The sequence below is a fragment of the Myxocyprinus asiaticus genome, chromosome 21, assembly GCF_019703515.2.
Source record: "Myxocyprinus asiaticus isolate MX2 ecotype Aquarium Trade chromosome 21, UBuf_Myxa_2, whole genome shotgun sequence".
Taxonomy (NCBI): domain Eukaryota; kingdom Metazoa; phylum Chordata; class Actinopteri; order Cypriniformes; family Catostomidae; genus Myxocyprinus; species Myxocyprinus asiaticus.
In genome coordinates, this window is record NC_059364.1 from 42,824,176 (window position 1) to 42,848,949 (window position 24,774).

General features: G+C 37.8%; 2 protein-coding genes across 2 annotated transcripts in view; one reads left to right on the forward strand and one right to left on the reverse strand.

Moving 5' to 3' along the window:
• The window catches only part of LOC127412307 (microcephalin-like), a 75,009-nt gene that overhangs the window by 33,796 nt on the left and 16,439 nt on the right, over positions 1-24,774 (forward strand). The gene's annotated exons all lie outside the window — the stretch shown is intronic.
• Positions 81-23,713, reverse strand: LOC127412312 (angiopoietin-2-like). Its single transcript, XM_051648561.1, has 9 exons — positions 22,845-23,713; positions 16,767-16,922; positions 15,403-15,524; positions 12,911-13,095; positions 11,919-12,046; positions 9,153-9,254; positions 8,358-8,524; positions 5,242-5,372; positions 81-3,005 (listed from the first exon to the last, which is right to left on the reverse strand). The coding sequence occupies exons 1-9, from the start codon at positions 23,118-23,120 to the stop codon at positions 2,845-2,847; spliced, it is 1,428 nt and encodes a 475-aa protein (XP_051504521.1). The 5' UTR covers positions 23,121-23,713; the 3' UTR covers positions 81-2,844.

The following is a 24,774-nucleotide window of genomic DNA, read 5'->3' on the forward strand; positions in this document are numbered from 1 at the left end:
TGTCCAGTGAACATGAATAAGAATGTCATTTCACCCCCCCAAAAAAATACAAATATATATATATATATATATATATATATATATATATATATATATATATATTACCTATTGAAAATGTTTTTCTGGGAATAATTCTTACTATCTTTATGCCAAATTTTCATAATTGTTTTCACAAAAACAGTTAATACCAAATAATACCTTAATGGTTTATTCTGTGTCCTGACAATTAAAAAAATAGAACTGTCCTTTCAAGTAAAATAACATATCGTTACAATATTTCAGACTTGTTTAATATTTAATATTCAGTCAGAGGTGCATTGTTTCACATCAAGTTCTTGTCCTGCATGTATTTTGTGCAGAAATTGTGGACTTGATGTGAATAGGCCTTTTACAACACACATAAATACATAAAGTCTAAAATCACAAAATAAATTGACATAAGATTTGTAAGTTATATTTTAGCTGTAACAAATAAATTATTCTCTTAAAATACTAACTGTGCTTCATAGTTATAACGATTTCTACCATAACTCATTTCTGCTCCATCTCTCCAGATATCATCAATAAACAGTTAACTGAAGATGCAAACAGAATTGTACATGCACTGATTTGCTCTTATAAAAATATTTTTTAAACTAGTCCGAAACAATTATTGACAGGGATTTCAGTATGGTGAAATATGAAATTCAGCCTGGTCGTCTGAATAATCTTTAGAGTAATCTAAAATCAAACATCCCAAATATTTTTTGAGTAAAGCATGGTTTCCCTAATGTTTAAACAATTGTGCCAAGGCTACATTTCTCATGTTTTTGTTATTTTGATACTTTTTGATACTTTTATAAATGATAAATACTAGGGATGTCCCGATACTTATAATCGTGCTCATGAAAATGCTCCGATACAAAAACCGATACCATCTGATGTACGAATGTCATTCCGTAAACATTCAGCTCACAAATTAAAACCGTGTAATGTCCTAATGTGATTTTTTTTTTTTTTTTTTAAACAGCAAAGGCTGTGATTTAATGAGATAAATGTATAGTTTGCATGTGCTGTGTGCTTCAAAGTGAATGTATGGAGCAGTTGTTGTGCTGACATAAAGACACATAGTGGTCATACCTTTTAGAGCTCCTTGGCTCATACATGGAAAACACCATCATGAACATTGCACACTCTGTTTGTAGCAAATGACAGCGAGCAGACCGCTAATTCACTTTGTAGCACGAGGCACATACAGACTACATATGTATTTCATTAAATAGCAGCCTTTTGCGGTTTAATAATCACTTTGAGTCACGTAGCAACCTGCTTTTCTGGAAGTGAGAAGCTACCGTCAAGAACACACAGAAACGGATAGGGCTTCAAAATAAAAGCTTCCGCCAAAAAAAAATCTACATTTAAATGGAAGAAATGTATGACATCATGCAGTATTCACTGTAATACTCCTACTACTACTAATAATAAATCAATAGTAATTTTATTTTATTTAAGCAATATCTCAGATTTGTGATGCTCTGTTATGCAGCACTATATTTGACAAAAATAACTCCAATGTTGTATTTTGGATTCTGCTGTGAGGTTCTGTTTAAAAGCACGTCATTTGATTTAAAAAAATACAATACATTGAAAATTCCTTGTTCTGTTTTCATTTGATAACATTTTGAATGAATTTTTTTAAACGCCATTTAAAAATGAACAATAAAATAAACTTAATATGGAATTCAGAAAAAAATAAAACAAAAAAACAGGTATCGGTATCTATACTCGTACTGGTTCTCAATAATATCGGGACATCCCTAATAAATACTGATACAGTGACATGAAAAGACACAAATGTTTTAAGGTTATAACAAAGGTTATAAATATAACTGCCCATTTTTAAAGACTGCGTTGGTACTCTGATTACATAACCAGTCAAAAGACTGAACACACCTACTAATTTTTTTTTAATTATTATTACTATTTCCCACATTTTAAAGTAAAAGCAAAGTCATCAAAACTCTGCAATAAGACAAATATAGGTATGGGAATTCTCTAGTGACCAAAATAGGGTAAGCAAATATGTTAAAATCTTATATTTGGGAATTCTCTCAACCAACTTCATGAGATTCATCAGTTTCTCAGAAGATCATGAGAAAAAAATTCAGTCAAGTGCGTTCAAACTTTCACTGGTAGTGTAAATATAACTGTACATTTTTAACACTCTTTTGCAATGTTGTTTAATGAGAAATGCTATGGAGTTTGGGCCACTGTCAACATAGCCGACTGAAGAAATGGACAAGAAGATTTTATAGATCCAAAGCACTAAACCATGTGTTAATGACAGCTACAGTATATAGAGAAGCAATTTGTCAGGCAAGCTCAAAGAATCCCCTCAACATTATTGATCAAATTCACTCTTGTACCATAGTCACATTGACAATATATCAAACCTAAATTTTGTAAATTATTTGCCATTTACAATATATTACATCAAAATAAACTCTTTAGAAAATACTCATATGATTGCTTCAAATTGAAGGAAATCCTGTGAAGCATCAAGGTAGGTCAATCTGAAGACGTATGTCCCTTTTACAGCTGTTGTGACTCCTTCAGTTCATGATAATTATTCAAAATTCATTTTGACCAAAACTTTGTCCATTGGCGGTGCTCCATCCTTATGTGTTGTAGGCCATATTTGTAACAATTTAACAGCTAAACAAAGCTTTTTTCAAGTGCTTTATCTTTTGATTCAAAATCTAGTTTCGGAGGTACTTGAAGGTCAAACTTTCTCCCCACCAAATGCTTCCTTATTGGACAGGAAAGCAGTGACATCAGTTATCATTGTGGGTTGGGGCTAGAGACTCAGAAGTCTGATGGTCTTATCATCATAGTCGTGGTCTTTAGTGAATATGCCGAGCCTTTCCAGTAGTACCATTTGATGCCATTGAAACGATTGGTATTCTGCCCCTGCTGGTAGTACACACCATTGAGATTGGATGGTCCACAGGCATCGAACCACCAACCTAAAATCAACAACAACAATCTATTATTTTTCTTCTTTGGATAATCAGTTGTCTTTAATTTTGTGTAACATTATTGTAAAAATGGTAACACTTCACAGTAAGGTGTATTTGTTAACATAAGTTAATGCAGTAGTTAACGTGAATTAACAATGAATAATACTTTTTCACCACTTATTACTATTGTTAAATGTTAATTTTCACACATACTAATACATTTTTTAAATTAAAAGATGTATGTGTAAACATTAGTTAATGCATTATAAAATAACACAAATTAACAAATAACATTCTCGGGAACATGACTGTACAGTTTATTTTGTTGAACTAATACCACAGTTTAAAATATTTTCAAAAGAATCACAAAGTGAAATATGATATTTGTAAGACATCAAATACAAACGTCTCATTTATGCACGATAACTGCTGCTTTAAGCCCCAAATATCTAAAAACTTTATATCTGCCTTTACCTTAGGCAGTTTTCTAAAAGATTTGCCATTTTTTACTTGTTTGTGAGCTTGGTTGAGTGAATAATCCAATGTTATATCTTAGATGTCCAGAATAAAATATGCAGTCCTGCAGGAAAATCATACTAAACAAATCATCTGAAATATATGTTATCTACTATTAATGATAAAATGTTATACATAATCGCAAATGGGAGGATCTCAGCTTTTTAATGACACCTAGATTGAGCTTCTAGTCCACTCAGAGGCCGAAATATTTTATGGAACAATGGGGGTGGTGCATGAACTGAAAATTAGACTGAATGTCTATGAACGAGCACATCTGCGAGGGCTAAAGTGTGTTATAGCGCCACCTGCATTTCAGATGTGTGATGTAAGGTAATTATTTTTTCTAGTACTTCCTGCCATCTAGTGGAATAAAATAAGACTGGAGGGAGAAGGGGTGAAAAGAAACAGAATTACATGCTTACGAAGTTAGGACAAAAAAAAAAATATTCCATTCATCATAAGATTGTAAAGATATACAATATTATTTATGAATAATTGGAGTCTTTTTTTTTTTTTTTTTTTTTTTTTTGAGGGGTTTCTGAAAAAAAATTGACACATTTTTGGCATTAAGTCCACAGTATGTGTAAATGGTGAGCTTTTAAATTTGTGTGTGAAAAATTGCTGGCGGCAGCCCAAAAATGCTTCAAAGTTGACGAGGTTAAAGGACATTTTCATCAAAATTATATAATTATGACTAAAACAAAAAACTCTGTAAAAAAATAAAACTGGTAAATTGTTACTGTAAAACTGTATGATTTTGTCACTAACAAGGTTTTTGAAAAATTTAAAGTCCAGGGTATACTTCATTTTTCCTCGTTCCAGATCGGACCACGCCCGGCCGGCCGCGTTGCTTTTCTGACAGCAAATGAATAGGAACGCGTTCGACGCATGCACACTACAACTGCTTTGTGACACTCTTTAGTACAGTCAATGGCCAGCGCATGCGCAGACGTCGCCACGCACAGCTGAGGAGTGCATGCGTGAGCCAAGAAAATCTAGGCGGCACGCGGTTGTGGGTACCAGAAATTCACAGTGAAAAATACAGCGACCATGTTTCAGGCATTACGGAATATCATTTTGTAGCCTGTATATTTTCCAGTTCACTACCGTTTAGAGCATTTAATTGGACAAAAAAGTTTTTGCTCCATATACTCGGAGGAGAGAGACTTTAAATTTTAACAGCTTAAAGTTGATTTTCTGGAGTACATTAGCATGTAGATGGCCTCAAAGCTAACAGACATAGAATTATAAAAAACACAAAAGTCTCATTTTTATTTCATGGGCTTAAAACCTGGTAGGCTATTCGCTAAAACCTCAGGATCCTCTCATAATAGCCCATAAGATCTACTCATGTGCTGGGCAGGCAGAGGGATGTTAAGCGGTCAGGGAATATCAGAGAGGCAGTGGAGAGAACCACCACTCTAAGCTTCGTAAACGAGAGCAAATCTTCAGTTCCCAGACCATTAATGTCAGCATTTGTGAAGGCTCAATTCCCAACTGAGCTGATCAGTGATTAACTTGTCTAATTTTGCATGTAAGCCATGACCCAACTACAAAAAATGCAAGGCGCCTTCTGGGGCAAGTGCCAAGTGACAGAGTTCACATGAGGGAACTCCGAGAAATGACCACTTGAAATTAATTAGTATATACCGGGGACATATATGAAGTACAGAGTAACACATTGAGGAATTGAAAGAGGCATTTGAAGGTAACTCGCTCTTACCTCCTGAAAGCATTTGTGAGCATTTGCAAACACATTTGTCATTGTCTACATCCTTTGTGCTGAAATCACTTCCTGGCTGGCCCATGCTACTGGTTCTCCCTGCTGTTCCACTGTAGCCGTTTAGATGTATCCTATGGAATTGCAAATGTAGAAATTAGATTGGAATTATGGAATAAATTAAGTCAATTAACTGAGTAAAAAAAAAAAATTGTTATCAAGAAGAGATGACTAACAATTGCGCTATCAAAACAAATAAGAGCTAAAATGGATTTTCAGGATATAAACGCATTCTGAATATTTCATATTTATTTAAAGTGTCATTCTAAACTGGGTTGGCCGATATAGCTGTAAAATTCTCAGTATTTTTTTAGCCTCTTGATAATGTTCTATATATATATATATATATATAAATATATATATATGTATTTATTTATTGGCACCATATGGCACGCGTGCCAGCACTGGCACCACATGGCACGCGTGCCAGCATTGGCACCATAGAGGGGTAATAACTGGCACATCAGCAACGGCGAGAGAGGAGTAGACTATTTTATACAGCCATTGACCAGGAACATAAAAAATGGTACTACATGTCAAAAAGGTTGCTGACCCCTGCAGTTCGAACCAGTCTGGCCATTCTCTGTTGACCTCTCTCATCAACAAGGCATTTCCATCCACAGAACTGTCCCTCACTGGATGTTTTTTGTTTTTGGCACCATTCAGAGTCATTTCTAGAGACTGTTGTGTGTGAAAATCCCAGGAGATCAGCAGTTACAGAAATACTCAAACCAGCCCGTCTGGCACCAACAATCATCCATGCGATTATCTAATCAGCCAATCATGTGACAGCAGTGCAGTGCATAAAATCATGCAGATACAGGTCAGGAGCTTCAGTTAATGTTCACATCAACCATGGGTTAAAAATGATGATTAAGAATGAATTGATCTCTGTGATTTGGACCGTGGCATGATTGTTGGGACGTGCTGGTTTGAGTATTTCTGTAACTGCTGATAATGCCAGATGTAACACAAAAATGTGCTTAACATAACGTGAAATGTGGTTTAAAAGAATCAAGGTGTGTTTCTTAAAATTTGTTCATATATATTTTTAATAAAGCATTTTAATATATGAAATGCCACACAGAGACTTCCTTAAACATCTTTGACTGATGCAAACTAATTGTTTTGAATTTATTCATTGAAATCGACAGTTTGAACAGATTCATTGAAATAAATCACGTTCAGTGTTTTTGCAGCTGAAGTTTAAATCAGAGACGCTATACTCAAGTGGTGAAACAAGGAATAAAACTTTCTTTAGGAAACTCAATGGCCAAATAAAAAGGGCTTTAAAATCATCTCAATATTTATAATTTTGCTTAATTTTATATTGCCAGCAACATATGAGATCAGTTTACATACAAATAATGCTCTGCTTAGTTCTGAGCTTTGAAACAAAAATTAAAATTTGTCTGACAATATCTTGTTTATAGTCTCTTTGATATCATTAAAAAAAAATGGCCATTAGCTTGGAAAGAAGTCAAATGGCAAAAGTTGTCCGGAGGACATTAGGACTATGTTGTGGCATGTTTTTGCGTTACGCAGGCTATAACTATTTCCAGATGACAAAATATTTTCATTGGAGCTGTGACAATTGTGTGCCAGATCTCCAGAGAGTTCATGGCAGCATGAGTTCGAATGAATATGGGTGTTAACATGGGTGTGTACCAGATCAACAGCAAACTTGTACCTTCCTGCTGTTTTATTTCAAACAAGAGAACATACTGATAACAAATATGATATACATGGCTGAATGTATAGCATGAATCAGATCATATGCATATATATTGTATAGTATGTAACAAATTGTAGAATAAAGAAAGTGCACATATATAAACTCTGAGTCTACATAAAGGCCATCACATTTTTATCTTTTTACATATTATTCAGAAAAACAATTGTTAAGTTGGCTTTTTATAAAATGCTCTCTGCCCGTGTTCAGAGATTTTACGCACATAAAAACATACTGGTCTGATAAGCTTCCCAGTTTCTCGTACCGCTTCCCAGTTTCTTTCCACTATAAAAGCAGATCCTTGTCTGTTGGATTCCAACAAGAAACGAATATCAATATAGTAGAATTTTTAAATAATCAAAATATTACAGATATAACTAGTGCTACACTAGGCTTTACTTTCAAATCACAGATGCCATTATGTCTTCTCTCACCAAACACCTCAGTGACACATCCACAACGCCCCCAGTGGACTCAGTTGTAAATGCGAGATTTGGTGAGAGATTCATAGGAAATGTACAGTGAAATTTAGCATTGCTCACAGCAGGCAAATGCACAAAGAAGTATAAATTTCCAGTATTCGAGTAGTGATTTTAATAGTCGACTAGCTAGTGCAGAATGAGTACTCGATTACTCGTGCACATCCCTACTGCCCACTAATAGCCCCAAAGATACATTCACTGAGCACTTTATTAGAAACACCTGTACACCTACTTATTCATGCGATTATCTAAGCCAATCGTGTGGCAGGAGTGCAGTGCATAAAATCATGCAGATACGGGTCAGAAGCTTCAGTTAATGTTCACATCAACCATCAGAATGGGGAAAAAATTTAATCTCAATGATTATGACCGTGACATGATTGTTGGTGCCTGACGGGCTGGTTTGAGTATTTCTGTAACTGCTGATCTCCTGTTGACATATTTCAACAGTCTCTAGTGTTTACTCAGAATGGTGCCAAAAACATCCAGTAAGTGTCAGTTCTGCAGATGCCAAAGCCTTGTTGATGAGAGAGGACAGCGCAGAATGGCCAGACTGGTTCAAGCTGACAGAAAGGCTATGGTAACTCAGATAGCATCTCAGAATGCACAACATGCCAAACCTTGTGGCGGATGGGCTACAAAAGCAGAAGATCATGTCAGACACTTTTTTAGGACTGGAATGTGCCTAATAAAGTGCTCAGTGTGTGTATATCTGGCGTGGTATAAACGTTATAGCATTTCTACCATTGCATGTTACATACATTCATACTGCTTAACCCTAGAAAGGAGTCAGTGGTCACATAAACAGATAACTTAAAGTATTAAAGTACAAAGTGGGCCCTCACCTGTAGTTCTGTTTCTCTTCATCAAGTGAGAACTGATTATATTTGGAAAAGGCTGTATTCCCCTCCCAGTCCGTCAGATCTATCCGTAGGACGTACTTCTTTTCTTGTGTCAACTTAGAGATGAATATATTCCCCAGCCAATGTTCACCTGAGATGTCTCCAAACCCCTGATGTGGAATTACAGAAAATCCATGTATCAAAGCCGCATAAAAAGGCAGTTTAGCAATTTTGTCATTTACTGGCCCTCATGACATTCCACCTATATGCCTTCTCTCTTCAGTGTAACACAAAAGGCAAATTTTGGAAGAATGTCCTGGCCACTCTTTTCATGTATTACAAGTGAATGTGGACTGGGTCTGTCACGCTCCATAATAATAAAACAGCACCATAAAAGTATTATGAAAGTAAAAATGGAGCATTGACACTGTGCCTCACTGTGCTTTTAATAGCGACATATTAGACTTTAAAGCTACAACAGAGGGGAACATTTTGAGTGAATGGCAGGACTCTTAGCGAGAATCGGTCTGTTCCTCACACAAAGCAGTTGTTTGGCTATTGAACACTTGAAATTTAGAGCACAAGTATAGACTATTTTTATTGTGCTAAAGCTTCAAAATGGCAAAAAGTGAATTTCCCCAGTCTCTTTTATTACATGGAAAAAAAGTGGCCAGGATATTCTTAAAAAATTCACCTTTTGTGTTCCAAAGAAGAAAGAATGTCATGTGGGTTTGAGATGATAATAAGGTACGAATATTAAAAGTACAATGAGGAATGTAAGTGCCATTAAATACCTACCATTGTGTAATTCTTCCACGTTTGATGGAAATCAACAAGGCCATTGAAGCGCTTCTGTATTACTGTCCATCCGCCTCCATCTGTCTCCATGTCACAGTAAGCCTAGAAACAGAAACAGTAAATTACTGGCAACAATTCGCCTTTCACATTCATGTCCCTTCTATAAACTGAATCTTGTCATGCCCTGACATGTCTTGTCATGCCTTTCTTTCAAGTATTAACATAAACAAATAACTTTTCTTGGCCACTTTCTCTGAAAGCTGAGAAGCTTGTTAAATTGCCAGACCTCAGTTACTTCTAATGAAAGATATCTTAGGAGATGGCTCTTTTTGCCAAGGCATGTTCAGACCTAACTTCAACAACAGACTTTTGCTGACTCACTCTTCTTAAAGGAATAGTTCACCCAAAAATGAACATATAGTCATCATTTAACCCAATGTCATTCTAACCTTGTATTATTTTTAGGGCTGTTGATTTAACATGTTAATTTAGTGTGATTAATTATGTAAAAAATTGTGTGTTGTTAAATTGCTGCAATTAATCATGTCTGATCCCTGACCCGTATATAAATTCTGTAATCAAAATATGTATTTTGCTACTGTGGGACCAGTTCAAACTTATATTAGGCCAACATGTAACTTTGTGTTTTTATGAGCTGCATAAGCAGGGGACAGTGAGCGCACATCAACAAACCTTCAAGCAGCACAAGCACAACAGAATGCAGGGGATTTGAGAGGAGATTTTAACTTGATACAGCATCCTAAAAACATGACGTTTCTGATGCTGAAAACCAGTGAGATGCTCCAAAAGAATCCGTCTGACTTGTACACTGATGAGCCAAAACATTATGGCCACCTTCCTAATAGGCTGTTGGTCCTCTGTGTGCCAGTAAAACAGCACTGACCAGCCGAGGCATGATTTCTACAAGACTCCTGAAGGTGTCCTGTGGTATCTGGCACCAGGACATTAGCAGCAGATCCTTCAAGTCAGGTAAGTTGCGAGGTGGAGCTGCCGTGGATCTGACTTGTTGGTCCAGCACATCCCACAGATGCTCAATCGGATTGAGATCTGGGGAATTTGGAGGCCAGGGCAACACCTTGAACTCTTCATCATGTTCCTCAAACCATTCCCGAACAATGTGTGCTGTGTGGCAGGACGCATTATCCTGCCGAAAGAAGCCACTGTCATCAGGGAACATCATTGCCATGAAGGGGTGTACCTGGTCTGCAACAATGTTTAGGTAGGTGGCACGTGTTAAATTGACATCCACATGAATGCCCGGACCCTGGGTTTCCCAGCAGAACATTACCCACAGTGTCACACTTTCCACCGGCTTGTCTTTTTTTGTACAATGCATCCTGGTGCCATCACTTCCCCAGGTAAACGGTGCGCAGGTACACAACCATCCAAGTGATGTAAAATAAAAAGGGACTCGTTGGACCAGGCGACCTTCTTCCACTGCTCCAAGGCCCAGTTCTGACGCTTGTGTGCCCATTGTAGGCACTTTCGATGGTGGACAGGGGTCATCATGGGCACTCTGACCGGTTTGCAGCTATGCAGCAGGGTGCGATGCACTGTGTGTTGTGACACATTCCTCCCATAACCATCATTACAATTTTCTTTGACTTCTGCCACAGTAGACCTGCTGTCGGTTCGGACCAGACAGGATAGCCTCCGTTGCCCTCGTGCATCAATGAGCCTTGGGCGCCCAACACTCTGTCGCCAGTTTTTGGTTTGTCTCTCCTTGGACTACTGCCGATAGGTACTCACCACTATTGACCGGGCGCACCCCACAAGCCTTGCCATTTTAGAAATGCTCTGACCCAGTCATCTGGCCATAACAATTTGGCCCTTGTCAAAGTCGCTCAGGTCTTTACTCCTGCCCATTTCTCCTGCATTCAACATGTTGACTACGAGAACTGATTGTTCGCTTAGCATCTAATCTACCCAGACCTTAGCATGTGGCCTTGTTAGGAGATGATCAATGTTATTCGCTTCACCTGTGAGTGGTCATAATGTTTTGGCTCATCAGTGTATGTACATAGACCGACAATTAAAAAAAGCGCAGATGGAACGCAAGAACGTGTCCTGTGAAAGCGGGACAGATTGACGAACTCAGTTCCAAAGTGGACTGCTGTTGACTTTAGGCATGCTCAATGATATGCGAATAAAACACGATATATTGTCAACAGATATTGGCTCTATTCTGAAACCTACAGTGAGCTGCCTCTTTGTCTACTACTACTTTAAGCAGCTGACTTCTAAGGTAGCATCTTAACCTATATTGTACCTCATACGTGACTGATTTGGAATGCCCAACCTAGCCTACATGCCAGGAACATGTCTATGATGCCTGCCTAAAATGGCTGCCAATAGTGGTTCTTCACTAGATTTAGCAACAGAGCAATTTACTCGTTTTTACTGCCACTTTTTGTAGCCTGTTGTCTAATCAGTGCTTTACTCGTCTGCCACAATAATGCAATATATTTAAATCTGGATTATTATATTTATTTGTTTATTATATTTTGAATTATTATATCATATTGAATTGCCTTAATTTGAGGGCATCTCTCAGCAAATATTCATATGAGATTAATTGCGATTAATTTGATATGTTAATGGGCATGTTTCATTTTTGGGTGAGCTATTTCTCTAAGTGTGGAAGGACAACTTGGAAATTCACTGGACTGTTGCAACTTTTTATTGAAGCAGCTTTTGGTCTTTCACCACTTTGACTTGAATTAATGCGTTAGAGGTTGTTCTTACCTTGAATTGCTGTTTTGTATCAGGTATGGTCAATGAATAGACCCCACTTTCTTTGTTCCCTGACTTGAAAACTGCAGCACAGTCATTGTACTGTTCTGGGTTGTCTTGCATCATTGCAGAACTGCTACCTGGAAAAGAAATTTTTTGTTAAACTCATACATTGGGCTGGGCTGTATGGCAGTATATAGTGTGTAATGGTAGATTTGTATAAGATACGGTGGAGAATTTGGTATAAGGCTTATACCATGGTAGACATTTCATGATTACTAGTGGGCGATTCTCATGAAACCTGTCGAGAAAATTTCCTGGTTCAGTTTTACTCAAATCAAAAGTGACAATATATTCATGAAAGTTTCGCACATTTTACTCCCAAATTTCATTACCACAATGCGAAAAAGATGACCATTATGATATTCTAATTACCACAATGTGAAAAAAAAAGATATTTAAATTGTAAATTGTATTTATACATCATAGTAGTTCTTCCTTGGTGTACTGCCTTTCATTTTCACTGATTTTATTTAAGAAATCATTGTACATTGTGGATCCTTTTTTATTGTAATACAGTAAAAACATGACTATGCTTCAGTAATGAGAACTCCTGTCGAAGAGAACGGAAATAGTCGGAAGTAAAATTTCCAAACGAGTTACGGTAATGGGAATTGGAGGTTAAAATTAGCTTAAGTGTCCTGAAAATAATGTCAAAAAATGTGACTTTTGCTTAAAGTAGTGGATGGTGATTTTTAAAATAATTCTTGATTCAGAGATCTGGAACTATGACAAATCCAGCATATTGTGTTTACCATACTCTAATGATAATCATCTTTCTCTTTGTCTCTATCTAACTAGCAGTCTGCTTTTGTCTAGCCTTTTTCCCAAACATTTGAACAGCTGCCTGTGAGCTGGCATAATATTGTTTTGGGAGTTTGTTTTGTCCCATGTCCCATGAGCGATAACTGTTGAAATGCTGACACAGGCAGACGGTTGCTTACCCATAGAGATGGTGTTGATCAGGTTGTTGACTGTGTTCACCAGCTCCTGCTGCTTCTGCTCCATCTCTTTTATGATACTGTCCTGTTTCTCCACCTGATTCTTGAGCTGTTCCTTCTCCTTCTTCAAGTTCTCCAGCTCTGCATTTCTCTTTCCCTCCATCTCCTCCATTCGCTTCTCAAGGAAGCTGAGAAGAACCAAGAAGCTTGGTTTAAAACACTGAGCTCTTTAGCTCTGTGAAGCGTGCCAGTGTGAATTTAAGCCATGTATATACTTTTTGGATGTGTTTGTGAGATTGATTTGTCAATCACATAGCTTTAAGAGCTATGTCTAGTAAGGCTGTCAAATTAAAATTTGAATATTCGTCGAATTTAAGATTAGAATAAAACTATGCATTCGAATTTTGAATGAGTGCCAAGCCTTAAGAGCCGTTTAGACCGATTGGGTTCTTGCGCTAAAAAAGCTATACACAGCACAACTAATATAAACGTAGAACACAGGTGTTTTGAAGCACGTTTTAAAGGGTCATGAAACCCTAAAACAAATTTTTTGATATGTTAACAGATATGTACATGTTGCATATCATTGAAAGCAATAATAGCCCTCATTATGCTTATTGTTAAATGATTAGTTCACCCAAAAATGAAAATTCAGTCATTGTTTACTCACCCTTGTGTTGTTATAACCCTATATGACTTTGTTTTTCTCAACACAAAGGGAGAAATTGTGAAAAAAAAAATTATGCTCAGTGATGTCATACAATGGCAGTTTTATGGTGACCACATCTTCAAGCTTCAAAAGGACACAAAAGTATAATCCAGAAGTCTAATAAATTATTCCATGAGATTCATGATTGTTATGAAGGCATACGATAAGTTTTGGTGTGAGACAAACCGCAATCTAATGTATTATTTAGTGAAAATGTTCACTGACCATTGATCTCCTATACGCATTCATGATAGGGCATAAGAGCAACAGTTCATGCAGCCCCTTCGCGACATTGGGGCGTTCAAGTGAAAACGTATTTTGTTTATCTTAAAACAGGTCCTTCACAGCGATAGTGACAACAGAACAACACAGCATTTCTATGCCCAGCCTTATTTTTTGGAACGCAGTACTATTAAATCAAGCAGAAACATAGAGGAGTCAGTCACACCTAATAATGTCTCTGACCTGACAGCAAACGACACACGATACAAGGTATATTTTCTGTGGTCATCAGAGTTTTTGTCCTAACCAGCAATGACATTCTAATGATCGCTTATCTATTTTCATAATCACGTGGGTAACTCCGTCCTCTGTGAACTGGCACCATTCCAAAAACTTTCAAAAAATGAGGCTGGGCATAGAAATGCATCAGTTCCTCGACTACAACTCTTCAGACATGTGTAGTAAGTTCTGTTCTCTGTTTTTTGTACAGCTGTTTTATGTTGTTGCTGTCGCTGTGGAGGACCAAAACAAAACGGGTTTTCGCTTGAACACCCATTGTCGCGAGGGGGCTGCCTGAACTGTTGCTCTCATGCCCCATCATGAACGCTCACAGGAGATCAACAGTCAGGGAAAATTTTCACTAAATAATACATTTCGGTTTGTTTCTCACCAAACCTTATCGTATGCCTTCGTAACAATCATTAAATAATTTATTAGACTGTTGAATTATACTTGTGCATTCTTTTGAAGCTGAAAAGGTAGCTCCTATAAACTGCCATTGTATGACATCACTGAGCACAAATTTCACAATTTCTCCCTTTGTGTTAAGGAAAAGAAAGAAAGTCATATAGTGTTATTACATCTCAGGAGTAAACAATGACTGCATTTGCATTTTTGGGTGAACTATCCCTTTAAGGGTAAAATGGTTGTTTTTTCGTTTTATTGAGACAGTTTGTGCTTCCGGTTAAAAAAAAAAAGTCACAAATTATCACAGTCCATAACCGCACCAAAGCAAGCATGTTTGGCCGGCTGCAGTTCTCCTACTCTATCTCTCCAGACATGAAGCAGCTGTTTATGAGGGGAGGCTGTTCTGTTCAGATGGCGTGCATATCCATCATTTCTTCTCTGTGCGTCTGATCATGAACAGGATAACATGACGGCTTACTCAAAAACTGAAGACAATAATGAAAACCGAAAATTCAAAGTCAAAGCGCTCTTTTTTTTTTTTTTTTTTTTTTTTTTTTTTTTGTTTCCTTAACATAGTGCAAATGTTTTCGGGATTTAGGCCGACATGGTTTACCTGCAGTTCTGGTTTTGATGGTAATGTCTGCTCTGAGTTCTGTTCTCACTTTATTCTCAAAAGTTTAACAAAACGTCTTTTTGCACATTTGCAAACTGTTCTATTGTCTGCATTCTTCACACAATGTCCCATAATTGATATACAGCAAAGTGCCCCAAAACTGTGTTCTCCACTCATAATGTGATGTTCAGTCGTCTCTGTTGTGAGTGTGTTTTGAAAGTGAGTGATTTGTAGCTGTTGACCCCTTACCATCCAGCCAATTACCTGTTCTTTTCATTCAGTTTGTTGATATCATTTATCTGCTGCAGAATTTCTTTTTCCAGTTTGCTGGTTGAAATGGAGTTCTCAAGAAGCTTACGTTCAAGTCGAGTTGTTTGATTAATTACCTAAAGATGAAAAAAGACAGTGTTACCCACAGAAAGCATTTTAGATAAGACTCCCGCTTTAATTGTAATGGCCTTGAAAAGATGTGTCATTATGTGAACTGTTTGTCAAGGCCCAGACTGCTGAATGTTTATGTAATGACGTCAATGAAATATTTATTTACAGTATTTATTTCCATTTTCACTCGCTCTCACTGAATCCAACTCTCTTCTGAAGGTATTTTCTAGTCTTCCAACTGTACGTTTTATTTCAAAGAAGCGTTCATAAAGTCTGTCTTGAATTTAACATTTCAGACTGATCTCATAAAAATTATGTGACACTAGTGAATTTTTTGCAAAATGACATGGTCCATTATACGCGTCAGTTCTGAGGTGAAATGTCCACTGCGTGGCGCTAAAAGAGAGTTACATTTTCTACCAAACAAATTTTGTTTTTATGGGTAATATTGTGTTTTCAATAAACAAGTCAAGACATTTTTATTTTTGTAAAGCACTTATCACAGTGCATCATTTCAAATGACAGAAAATTATGCTGTAAAGAAAACTGACCTCCCTAACTTTAACCTAAACCTAACCGATAGTGTCATAAAAGCAAATGTGAGAAGAAAAATGCAAGCTTGGACTATTTTACTTGATAACAGTATGTTGATATGTGGGAAAATACTTTCGCCACAGGAAAGAAACTGGACAAGGAAATTCCAGTGAGGGGCAAAGCATGTTGGTCTATCATAAATGAGTTGGGTATTCATATAAACATGCTTATTGGGATAGTATTTTTCTCAAAGAACTAAGATGTCACCCCTGAATTATCTGTTTAAGGAACTGAACTCAGCAAAATCCTTGCCAATGAATTTAAATGGCTTTGTTGTGAGGCTTTTGAACTTGATAACATTGGGCAGGCAGTGATTTTTGGCCACATGAAGCACTGCTAGAGAACAAAGTCAAGACTGGATGCGATTATCATTTTAAGTTGAGCATAAATAAAAACGAGTAAATTGCTCTGTTGCTAAATCTAGTGAAGAACCACTATTGGCAGCCGTTTTAGGCATCATAGACATGTTCCTGGCATGTAGGCTAGGTTGGGCATTCCAAATCAGTCACGTATGAGGTACAATATAGGTTAAGATGCTACCTTAGAAGTCAGCTGCTTAAAGTAGCAGTAGACAATGAGGCAGCTCACTGTAGGTTTCAGAACAGAGCCAATATCTGTTGACGTACACATTAAACCAAAGGATTAACCCTCACCTGTGCTTCAACAGTGGTGATTTTTCTTGTTTGCTCTGCTGTCTGACTCATGATGCTGGTCCCAATCTTGATCATGGTCACTGTGTGGTTTTGCACAGCGTCATTTTGAATTTGAGCCATGTCTTGTTTGAGGTTCTCCTGGATGTAGTTCTCCAGCTGTGGAAGAGATTACATGTAAAGTATGTGAGATCATGACCAAAAGTAAAAATCATCAATAAAAATTAAGGTATAGTAATATGATTCTGTGAGACCAGGTTGGGCATTGTCACGCTGAAACAGAAAATGTACACCCCATTCTACTGTAAGTGTTTGTCCAAGGAGATTGCATAGCTGTATGCTCGATTTTATGCACCTGCTAGTAATGCGTGTAGCTGAAATCGCCAAACCTGTTAGTTAAAATAGGGTGTCCACAAATTTTTGTCCATTTAGTGTCCCACTCTGTCTGTCTGTATCTCTCTGTTTTTGCATGTATATGGTTGTGTGAGGTAGTGGTGCTCTGCTATTGTATTTGGAGGCTGAATGTAAGTTTTGCATATGGAGTTTGTTCCTGCCAGATACTATTTTTAGGTAAGAATATATAGCAAACAGCCTTCACTTCGAACAGAAACATACACCCCAAAACTGACCATCCTCAAAATGGATTCTGTTGACTTTCATGCATATCTAAGCACTATGCAACAGTCAAGTGCAGAAAATAACTTTTTCTAAGTGGGGTTAACTTGAGCTTTATTGTCACGATGAAGGTGTGGTCCTTCCATCCTTGAAAGTTTCAATGGGTAAGTGGTCTCTTTTCAAAATGAGATTGAGTGTCCTGCCAGATTTGTTACGGTCCATTGTACTTTAATTTACCTCTGGGTACCCTAAATTAATTGAGTGCATAGCTTATTTCGATGCAGTAATTAAATCTGGCATCACAATCAACAGTCATGACCCCTTTCAAAAAGGTCAAAAGGTAAACCATGTCTTAAGCTGTCAGTTGTTATAATAATCACCACTTTATGGAAATATGTGCACCTGGCAGGCAGTTCTTCTTCTTAATAGCCATGGAGCAATCTGGGTTTTCTTTTTTTTTTTTTTTTGGTCAGAAACATATTTCACACAAATAAGAATGCTTGGCCAACGTATTGTAAGCAAGCAGTCCTGTTTTATACACTTAACGTGTCATTGTGGCAGCATCAAACTTAAGTACTCAAGGGAATAATAGTTACCTTCACATATATGTACCATTAAACCAGATAATAAATCAGTGTTTTTATTCATGTAGTTAGCTATAAACTTGTTAATAAGACCTAACTTGATCAGCAAGATTTTCTTTATACTGTTGCTCCACCACGACAGATCAAACTAACCATAGAAGACAATTTTATGCTAATGTTTGCTATAGTGGCTATTGCAGCAACTCTCAGATTGTACCATCTTCTTGTGTTGCATTATGAATTAAGACTGTTAAGCGCCTGTGAAACCAGCTAAAATATAATTGTAAAATTTAAGTTAAAATGAAACTAACCGCTAAAATTGTTTCCTTGTCCATTGTGAATATTCAGTGAAGCTGTATACAAAGCACTGCTCACACAGAGGTCACTGCCAAACCAAGCAACTTCCTATTGGTCAATGCGGCAAATTCGTCTGACGAAGTTTTCCAAAATTTAAGTCCACGTGAAATCCACAAAGGGAAATTCATCGCCAACGGAAGTCCACCACACGAAATTCAGGATCGCAGGGATTCCCGTTGAGATGACTGTATTGCATCTGCAGCATTTCACTGTAAAGGTATGTGACCGCGCCTTTAGGTGGAGGTCTTTGGCCATTGCATCTGACTGTCTTATTAGCGTCTTACAACATAAGTATTTTTGGTTTTAAAATGCTGTGTCAGGAAAGGAGTTCAATTTTGAAAAGTGTGTCTCGACATCCCAGCGTTCTGTTCGATTTTTGTTGCGCTTCATCTATCATTGACGTCGCTTTAAACATCTGATAATAACTGATATATTTTCCCCTACTTGAAATAATGTCATAATAGCCTTAAATTTAAAATTCAAAATTCAAATTGTCAAATTTAAATGAACATTTTGAATTTAGTTTCTCATACCTACATTTGAGAACGCAATGATGTGTGAAATTAAGCTTGCGTAGCTAGAAGCATTTGTGTTCGTGAACTTGCTTGGTGTGTTTCAGGCCTTAAGATTCTTAGCTTCACTGTTCATTCAGGTGGACTTCTTCCTAGCGCTTTTACCGCCATAGTGCAGGGTCCACTGTTTTGCAAGTCATTCTCCATTACCTGCGGTCCAGAGCATCTTCAACTCCAATGGCACACATATCATCTTTAATACAGTCCATCCAACGTTTCTTGGGATGACCACAGGGACGCTGGCCGGCTGGATCTAAACTCATTGCCATTTTTGCTACGGAAAGCTTTCTTGCTTCGCACGGCATGCCTCATACATCTTGTCCTGGATAGGGGCAACACCTAGAACCTTCTGTACATCCATGTTGGCCTCACGATCCATTCTTGTAAGCCCCAGTGCCCATCGAAGCATTCGCATCTCCATTGCGTTTAATGCCGCCACCCACTTTTTCATCACAGGCCAGCATTCAGTGCCATAGATCGCAACCGGCTGGACTACCGACTTGTATATCTTCGAGTTTAGGCGCTACTGCATCTTGCAGTCGCATAATACTGTGGTGACTTGGTGCCATTTCAGCCAGGCAGCATTGACACGGTCTCAGGCGTCTTGGAAGGAATCGCCATCCGGCAAGATGTGTGAGGTGGGATGCTTAAAAGCGGTGACTTTTTTAAGTTCCTGGCTGCCCACAGTGATTGACCTGTCCACTTGATCTCCACACTCGAGGTACTCATTCCAGATCTGCGTCTTCTGCTCGAGGCCGGGTCGCTTTTGCAACCTTTGGAATAGTAAACAATGGCACTGTCCAGATGTTGTTGGAAAAAAATTCAGTTACTTGAATCTTAGTTCTAAAATAGATGCACTGATAGAGTGACTACACATTAGAGTTTATGCTGCATCAGAGAACGCTTTAAATCCATTGATTTCAAAAGAGATGGTGGGTCACAAGGACGTAGAGGAAAAACACAAGCATGAAAAGTAGAATATTTAAACAATTAAACACACCAATTTGCAGTAGGTATTCCTACTTGACTCCGGACTGAACCAGCTCTTTCCTCAAAATGGATCTTACAGATTCCTATCTGTCAAACAGATTTGCTGTATTCAGGCATAATCTCAAACTTAGTCGGCTCTTTATGACCACATTTACACCTTGTATCAAGATGCTTTTCGGGTGATCTGGTCACATGCGGTAAAGCGAGACACATCGCTGGTATTACAATCTCAAATGCATTCGGATTTCGAGGGCCGTGTCTCTGATTTCACGACAAAATACATCAGTCACTATGTTGCTGCATGACGATAAACCGTGAAATGTTTGAAAAGAAAAGCACAAACAAAACATGCTGTTTCTCTCAGATGTAGTTTAAATTTAATCTAAGCACAAACGCAACATTTGGAGCACAGTTATCTGTTATTTTAGTGGAGTACCCGTGTTAACTCTGCTTCAGTTGTGTGTGCTTGTCATCTGTGTCCCTGCATGTTGATATCAGACATATTGATAAAGTTCCCTGAAGTTCTCGTGCTTCACATTTTTGGATCAGATCGCTATTTCCTTTTAAAGACAAAATGCATCATAATATCGGATGTATGTACTGCCAATTGTATTTAACAATTAAATTGTGTGTTGTTAAAACTATTGCGAAAGCTATATTATTAATTAATTTTATTAAATGAAAGCTTTTAGTTTTAACTAATGACTTTTCCACTTGATCACAAAACAATTATAAAAAACAAAAATTGGGCCAATTGATGTATATAGTGCTGTCTCAATCTCAGCGGAGTGCAAATCCGATCCGTATGTTCTTTTTCCTGTATTGAGTTTCTGATAAGCCAACACTCAAACAAACAGGATGGAAATGATGAGTGACTAGTTGCATCCTCAATGAAAACATTTCTAGAATGCCAAGGGGAAAAGGAAAAACACTGAGGCCTTTGCCGTTTACTCACTTTGTTTGTCCGGAAGACCATATTACTACTACTGCACTGTTGTATGAATATTTTTAACTTTTGACAACTTCTGTAATCAGGTTAATTTTGTTTGTCTTCCTCTAATGATTCTGTCACGCCTGTTTTGTGGAGCACATCTTCACGTGAAGGCTGTCAAGACGTATCATCGGAACTGAGAGCAGGACATTCCATTGATGGTTTGTGATCTAATCAGTTGTTTACTCTTGCTCCAAAGGATCCAACTAGGCGGCTTGTATGTTGGATCTATTTACACGAAAATGCAAATACATACTGACACATTGTTTTACCGGCTGAATGAAAAGCAACTTGGCCACTTATGAAACAGATATGCCAATAGTGTGAGATTCTAGTGGCAGAAGTTTTCACAGCCAAACTAGGGGGCAATGCTTACCTCTGACTTCAGCTTAAGGTCTTAGAATGCATTACTAAGAGGAAAACACTTTCTTCTATGTTAACAGAGTGCCAAAGTTGTGTTAATTTTGCTGCCGAGAGGATGCAAGAGAGCATTTTTCTGCCATGTTACAGACCCTAAATGATGCCGTTATTAAAACGGGTCATGCCAAAAGAAAAATCTAATATTTTTTGTAGTAAAGAGAAATGGTTCACTCAAAAATGAAAACTAATCATAGTATGTAGTTTCAAACATTGACTCTTTTGGTTCTCTTTTTGAAAAATTTGGTAATATCGACTCCATAATGCCTTGAGTACTGACTGCACATGATTATAAATGCTTGCTTTACAAACATGCATTTTAAACTGAATGTTACCTCTAATGTGCTTTCCTGCCCTACAATTTTAACTGATGCCAAAATCCATTACAGCTAGAAGTATCTGTGGAACTGAAACTGATGTATGCCTTCTTTCTTTGGCAGTGTGACAGTTCATTCTGCCCACCTGCTTCTCTCTGACATCTAAAGGTTTTATGCAGGCTCTTATGGTTTGGTAGTCAATTACTTATTAACCTAAATTGTGTAAAACTGTAATACGCTCTAGAATGAGTAGAATATCTGCACCTACGTATTCAGAAGTCATTACTGTAGTTTTTTTTCTTTCTTAATTATGTCTACAATCTATTGTTACTTGTCAACTAGTCAATACAAATTTCAACATGTTTCAAACTAGCGGTTTTGCAGTTGAACCCATTTATCTGTCGTTTATCAGATTTAACATGAACTTGAAATGAACCAGGGACAAAGAGCTAAAACTTTGACTTTCATTGCAGTAAGGTCAGCCTTATTTGTGACGGTTAAGAGCACTGCTCCTTTTTCCAGTGTGGGCTAATGTAATCCAGCTCTTGGAATTTGGTAAAAGAAGCTTTGGTCAGTTTATATAATGAGATATGTCTGACTGCCCCTTCATCTTCCTTGCATCACTGATGGCATTGGAAGGAATGACGTTCATTCCTTTAAACCTTACGCACTTAATGCCGTTTCCTGATTTTAAGCCGCTTGACTGAACTGATTACATTGTACCATTGTGCGAAAAGCACATTGAAGTCATCTCAACTGTTCTCTGGCATTAAGACTTTTTTCACACTTGGGTCGATTTATTTGGTCGGAACCCAAGGTCGATTCCACCTCATCAATGTGAGTACCATTACAAGTACTGATAGCAGCTATTTACAACTGTAGCTAGGTAACGACTAGGAGGAGAAGACACTTATGAGGCAGCATTCACACTAATTCATTTTCTTTGAAAACTGTTTTCAGTTTCCATATTCATTTTCCAAAGTATGCGTTAATAGCAAGCATTTTCGAAGCACTTGCTTTCGGTGGAGGAAGATACTGTTCTAGTGTGGATTAGAGGCATAAACGTTAGAGGTAAACTTAAAACGTATTTGAAAAAGTTTTAGTAAATCCGTGGCCTGAGTTAAGAATTAGTGTTTGTCTGTTACTGATGCATTGCAAGAGAATGCAAGCTGCTCTCTAAAGGGCAATTTATTTGGAGACAAGCGAACTGAACTTGACGTCAGTCAGAGAAAACTTACCTTTTGCAGCCATTGTGTGTTGTTCTCCATGATGGTCTCTAGTTGTTCCAGTCTTTGGACTGAGCTGTCATAGTCAACCAGATCATCTCGCTGCACTTGGTTGTTGTAGGTGCTTGAAGAGCTGCCACAATTCTGTGGTTCTGGCAGCAGAAAGGTGTATGTGCATGGCCCATTCTGGATCTGGTACTGTTTTTTCTCTGTCGAATCAGAATTTGTCATAATTCCTTCTGCGAATCTAAGGCAAAAACTTAGAAATAGGATCCCAGTGTTCAGCATTTTCTTTCTTTAAATGTGTAATGTTATTTCTTATAGCTGCGCAAGTAAAAAGTCAAATTGGAGGTCTGATGTCTATGTCCACTTGACTCTCCTTGTCCAGGATTGTGCTCGTGCTGTGTGTGAGCTTCATTTATATCCCACCAAGAGCAGTAGGAGGAGACCGTGTCACCAAAGCCCTCAGTGTCACTCGTTCCCAGGCTGCTTGTACTCGTCCCTCATCGGTCTAACAGGCTGTATTCTTAACCGAGTCCTCTGTGTAGGACTGAAACTGAGGCTCCTCCCATGACCCGTGGCCTCTGATTGAAGAGAGCTGCTTGGATAAAGAGCTTTCAAGCCAGACAGGAGCTCCGAAGCTCTAATTAAACTCTTCCTGCTGGATGCTCCATCTCGCCTGCATCTGCTCTAAAGAAAGCCAAGAAAGTGGGTCAGGTCGGCAGGAGAGGACAAGGCGACAATGGTTGTATTTGTGTTTTTCTTAGAGGCTGCAGCTCAAATAGGCTATTCAGGATGCAGCTGTATAGTTCAAGTAATGCAGCTTCAGCAATGTCCATGTCACACCATATGACCACATGTCCAGGTGTTTTTTTATTTTTCCTTTGCTTTTGTCCTTCCACGTTCTCTTCTTCAAAGCACTGATCCCCCTGAATGTTTGAAGGGGCATGAAGAGGGGCCTTTAAGTTGTCACACCATCAAGATCATCCATTTAATGTCCTTGAGTTTGAGTGCAGTGGGATCCAAAAGTCTCAGACCACATTGAAAATCTAGGATTTTTGTTCCATTTAAACCTGGAAATAAACATTTGTGGTGGAAGAAAATTTGTTGCACTTTCTAGGTCTCTAATCCAATGTAATCAAATTTGTGACATTGACCATGTAAACTCCTCCGTACTAAAGGTCAGATTTCTTTGCTTTCTTGGAAGATACTTTTGGAAAATTCTCAGATCATGCTGCGTTTTAAAGGAATGTTCTGCATTCAATAGAGTTGAGCTAAATCAATAGCATTTGTGGCATAATGTTGATTACCACAAAAATGCTCTAACACAAAAATAAATTCCATTACAGTGAGAACCAATGGAATGGAATTGAATGGGGCAATTAAAATACACACTGTTTCAAAAGTATAACCACAAGACAAACATTGGATGTGTTAACATGATTTGACCTGATTTGACCGGAATCTTTCTTTACACATTTGCTACTGTATGGGTGCGATGGTGCTGAATTCCCTTATATGGAGATGGTTTGGGCATGTTTATGCAAATCACTAACTTCGGACACACTTCCTCATTTAAAATAGTCTGGATTCATTAACATTAGAACAAGGCTTGGAACAAATTCATGTACGAAATTTACGTAAAAGCCACACATTTATTAGTGAATGAGACCCATTATTTTGTCTTGACAATGAAGTTGTAATATATACTTACTGAACACCTTTACACCTACTTATTCATGTGATTATCTAATTAGCCAATCATGTGGCAGCAGTGCAGTGCATAAAATCATGCAGATACGGGTCAGGAGCTTCAGTTAATGTTCACATCAATCATCAAAATGGGGAAAAATGTGATCTCAGTGATTTGGAGAGTGGCATGATTGTTGGTGCCAGATGGGCTGGTTTGAGTATTTCTGTAACTGCTGATCTCCTGGGATTT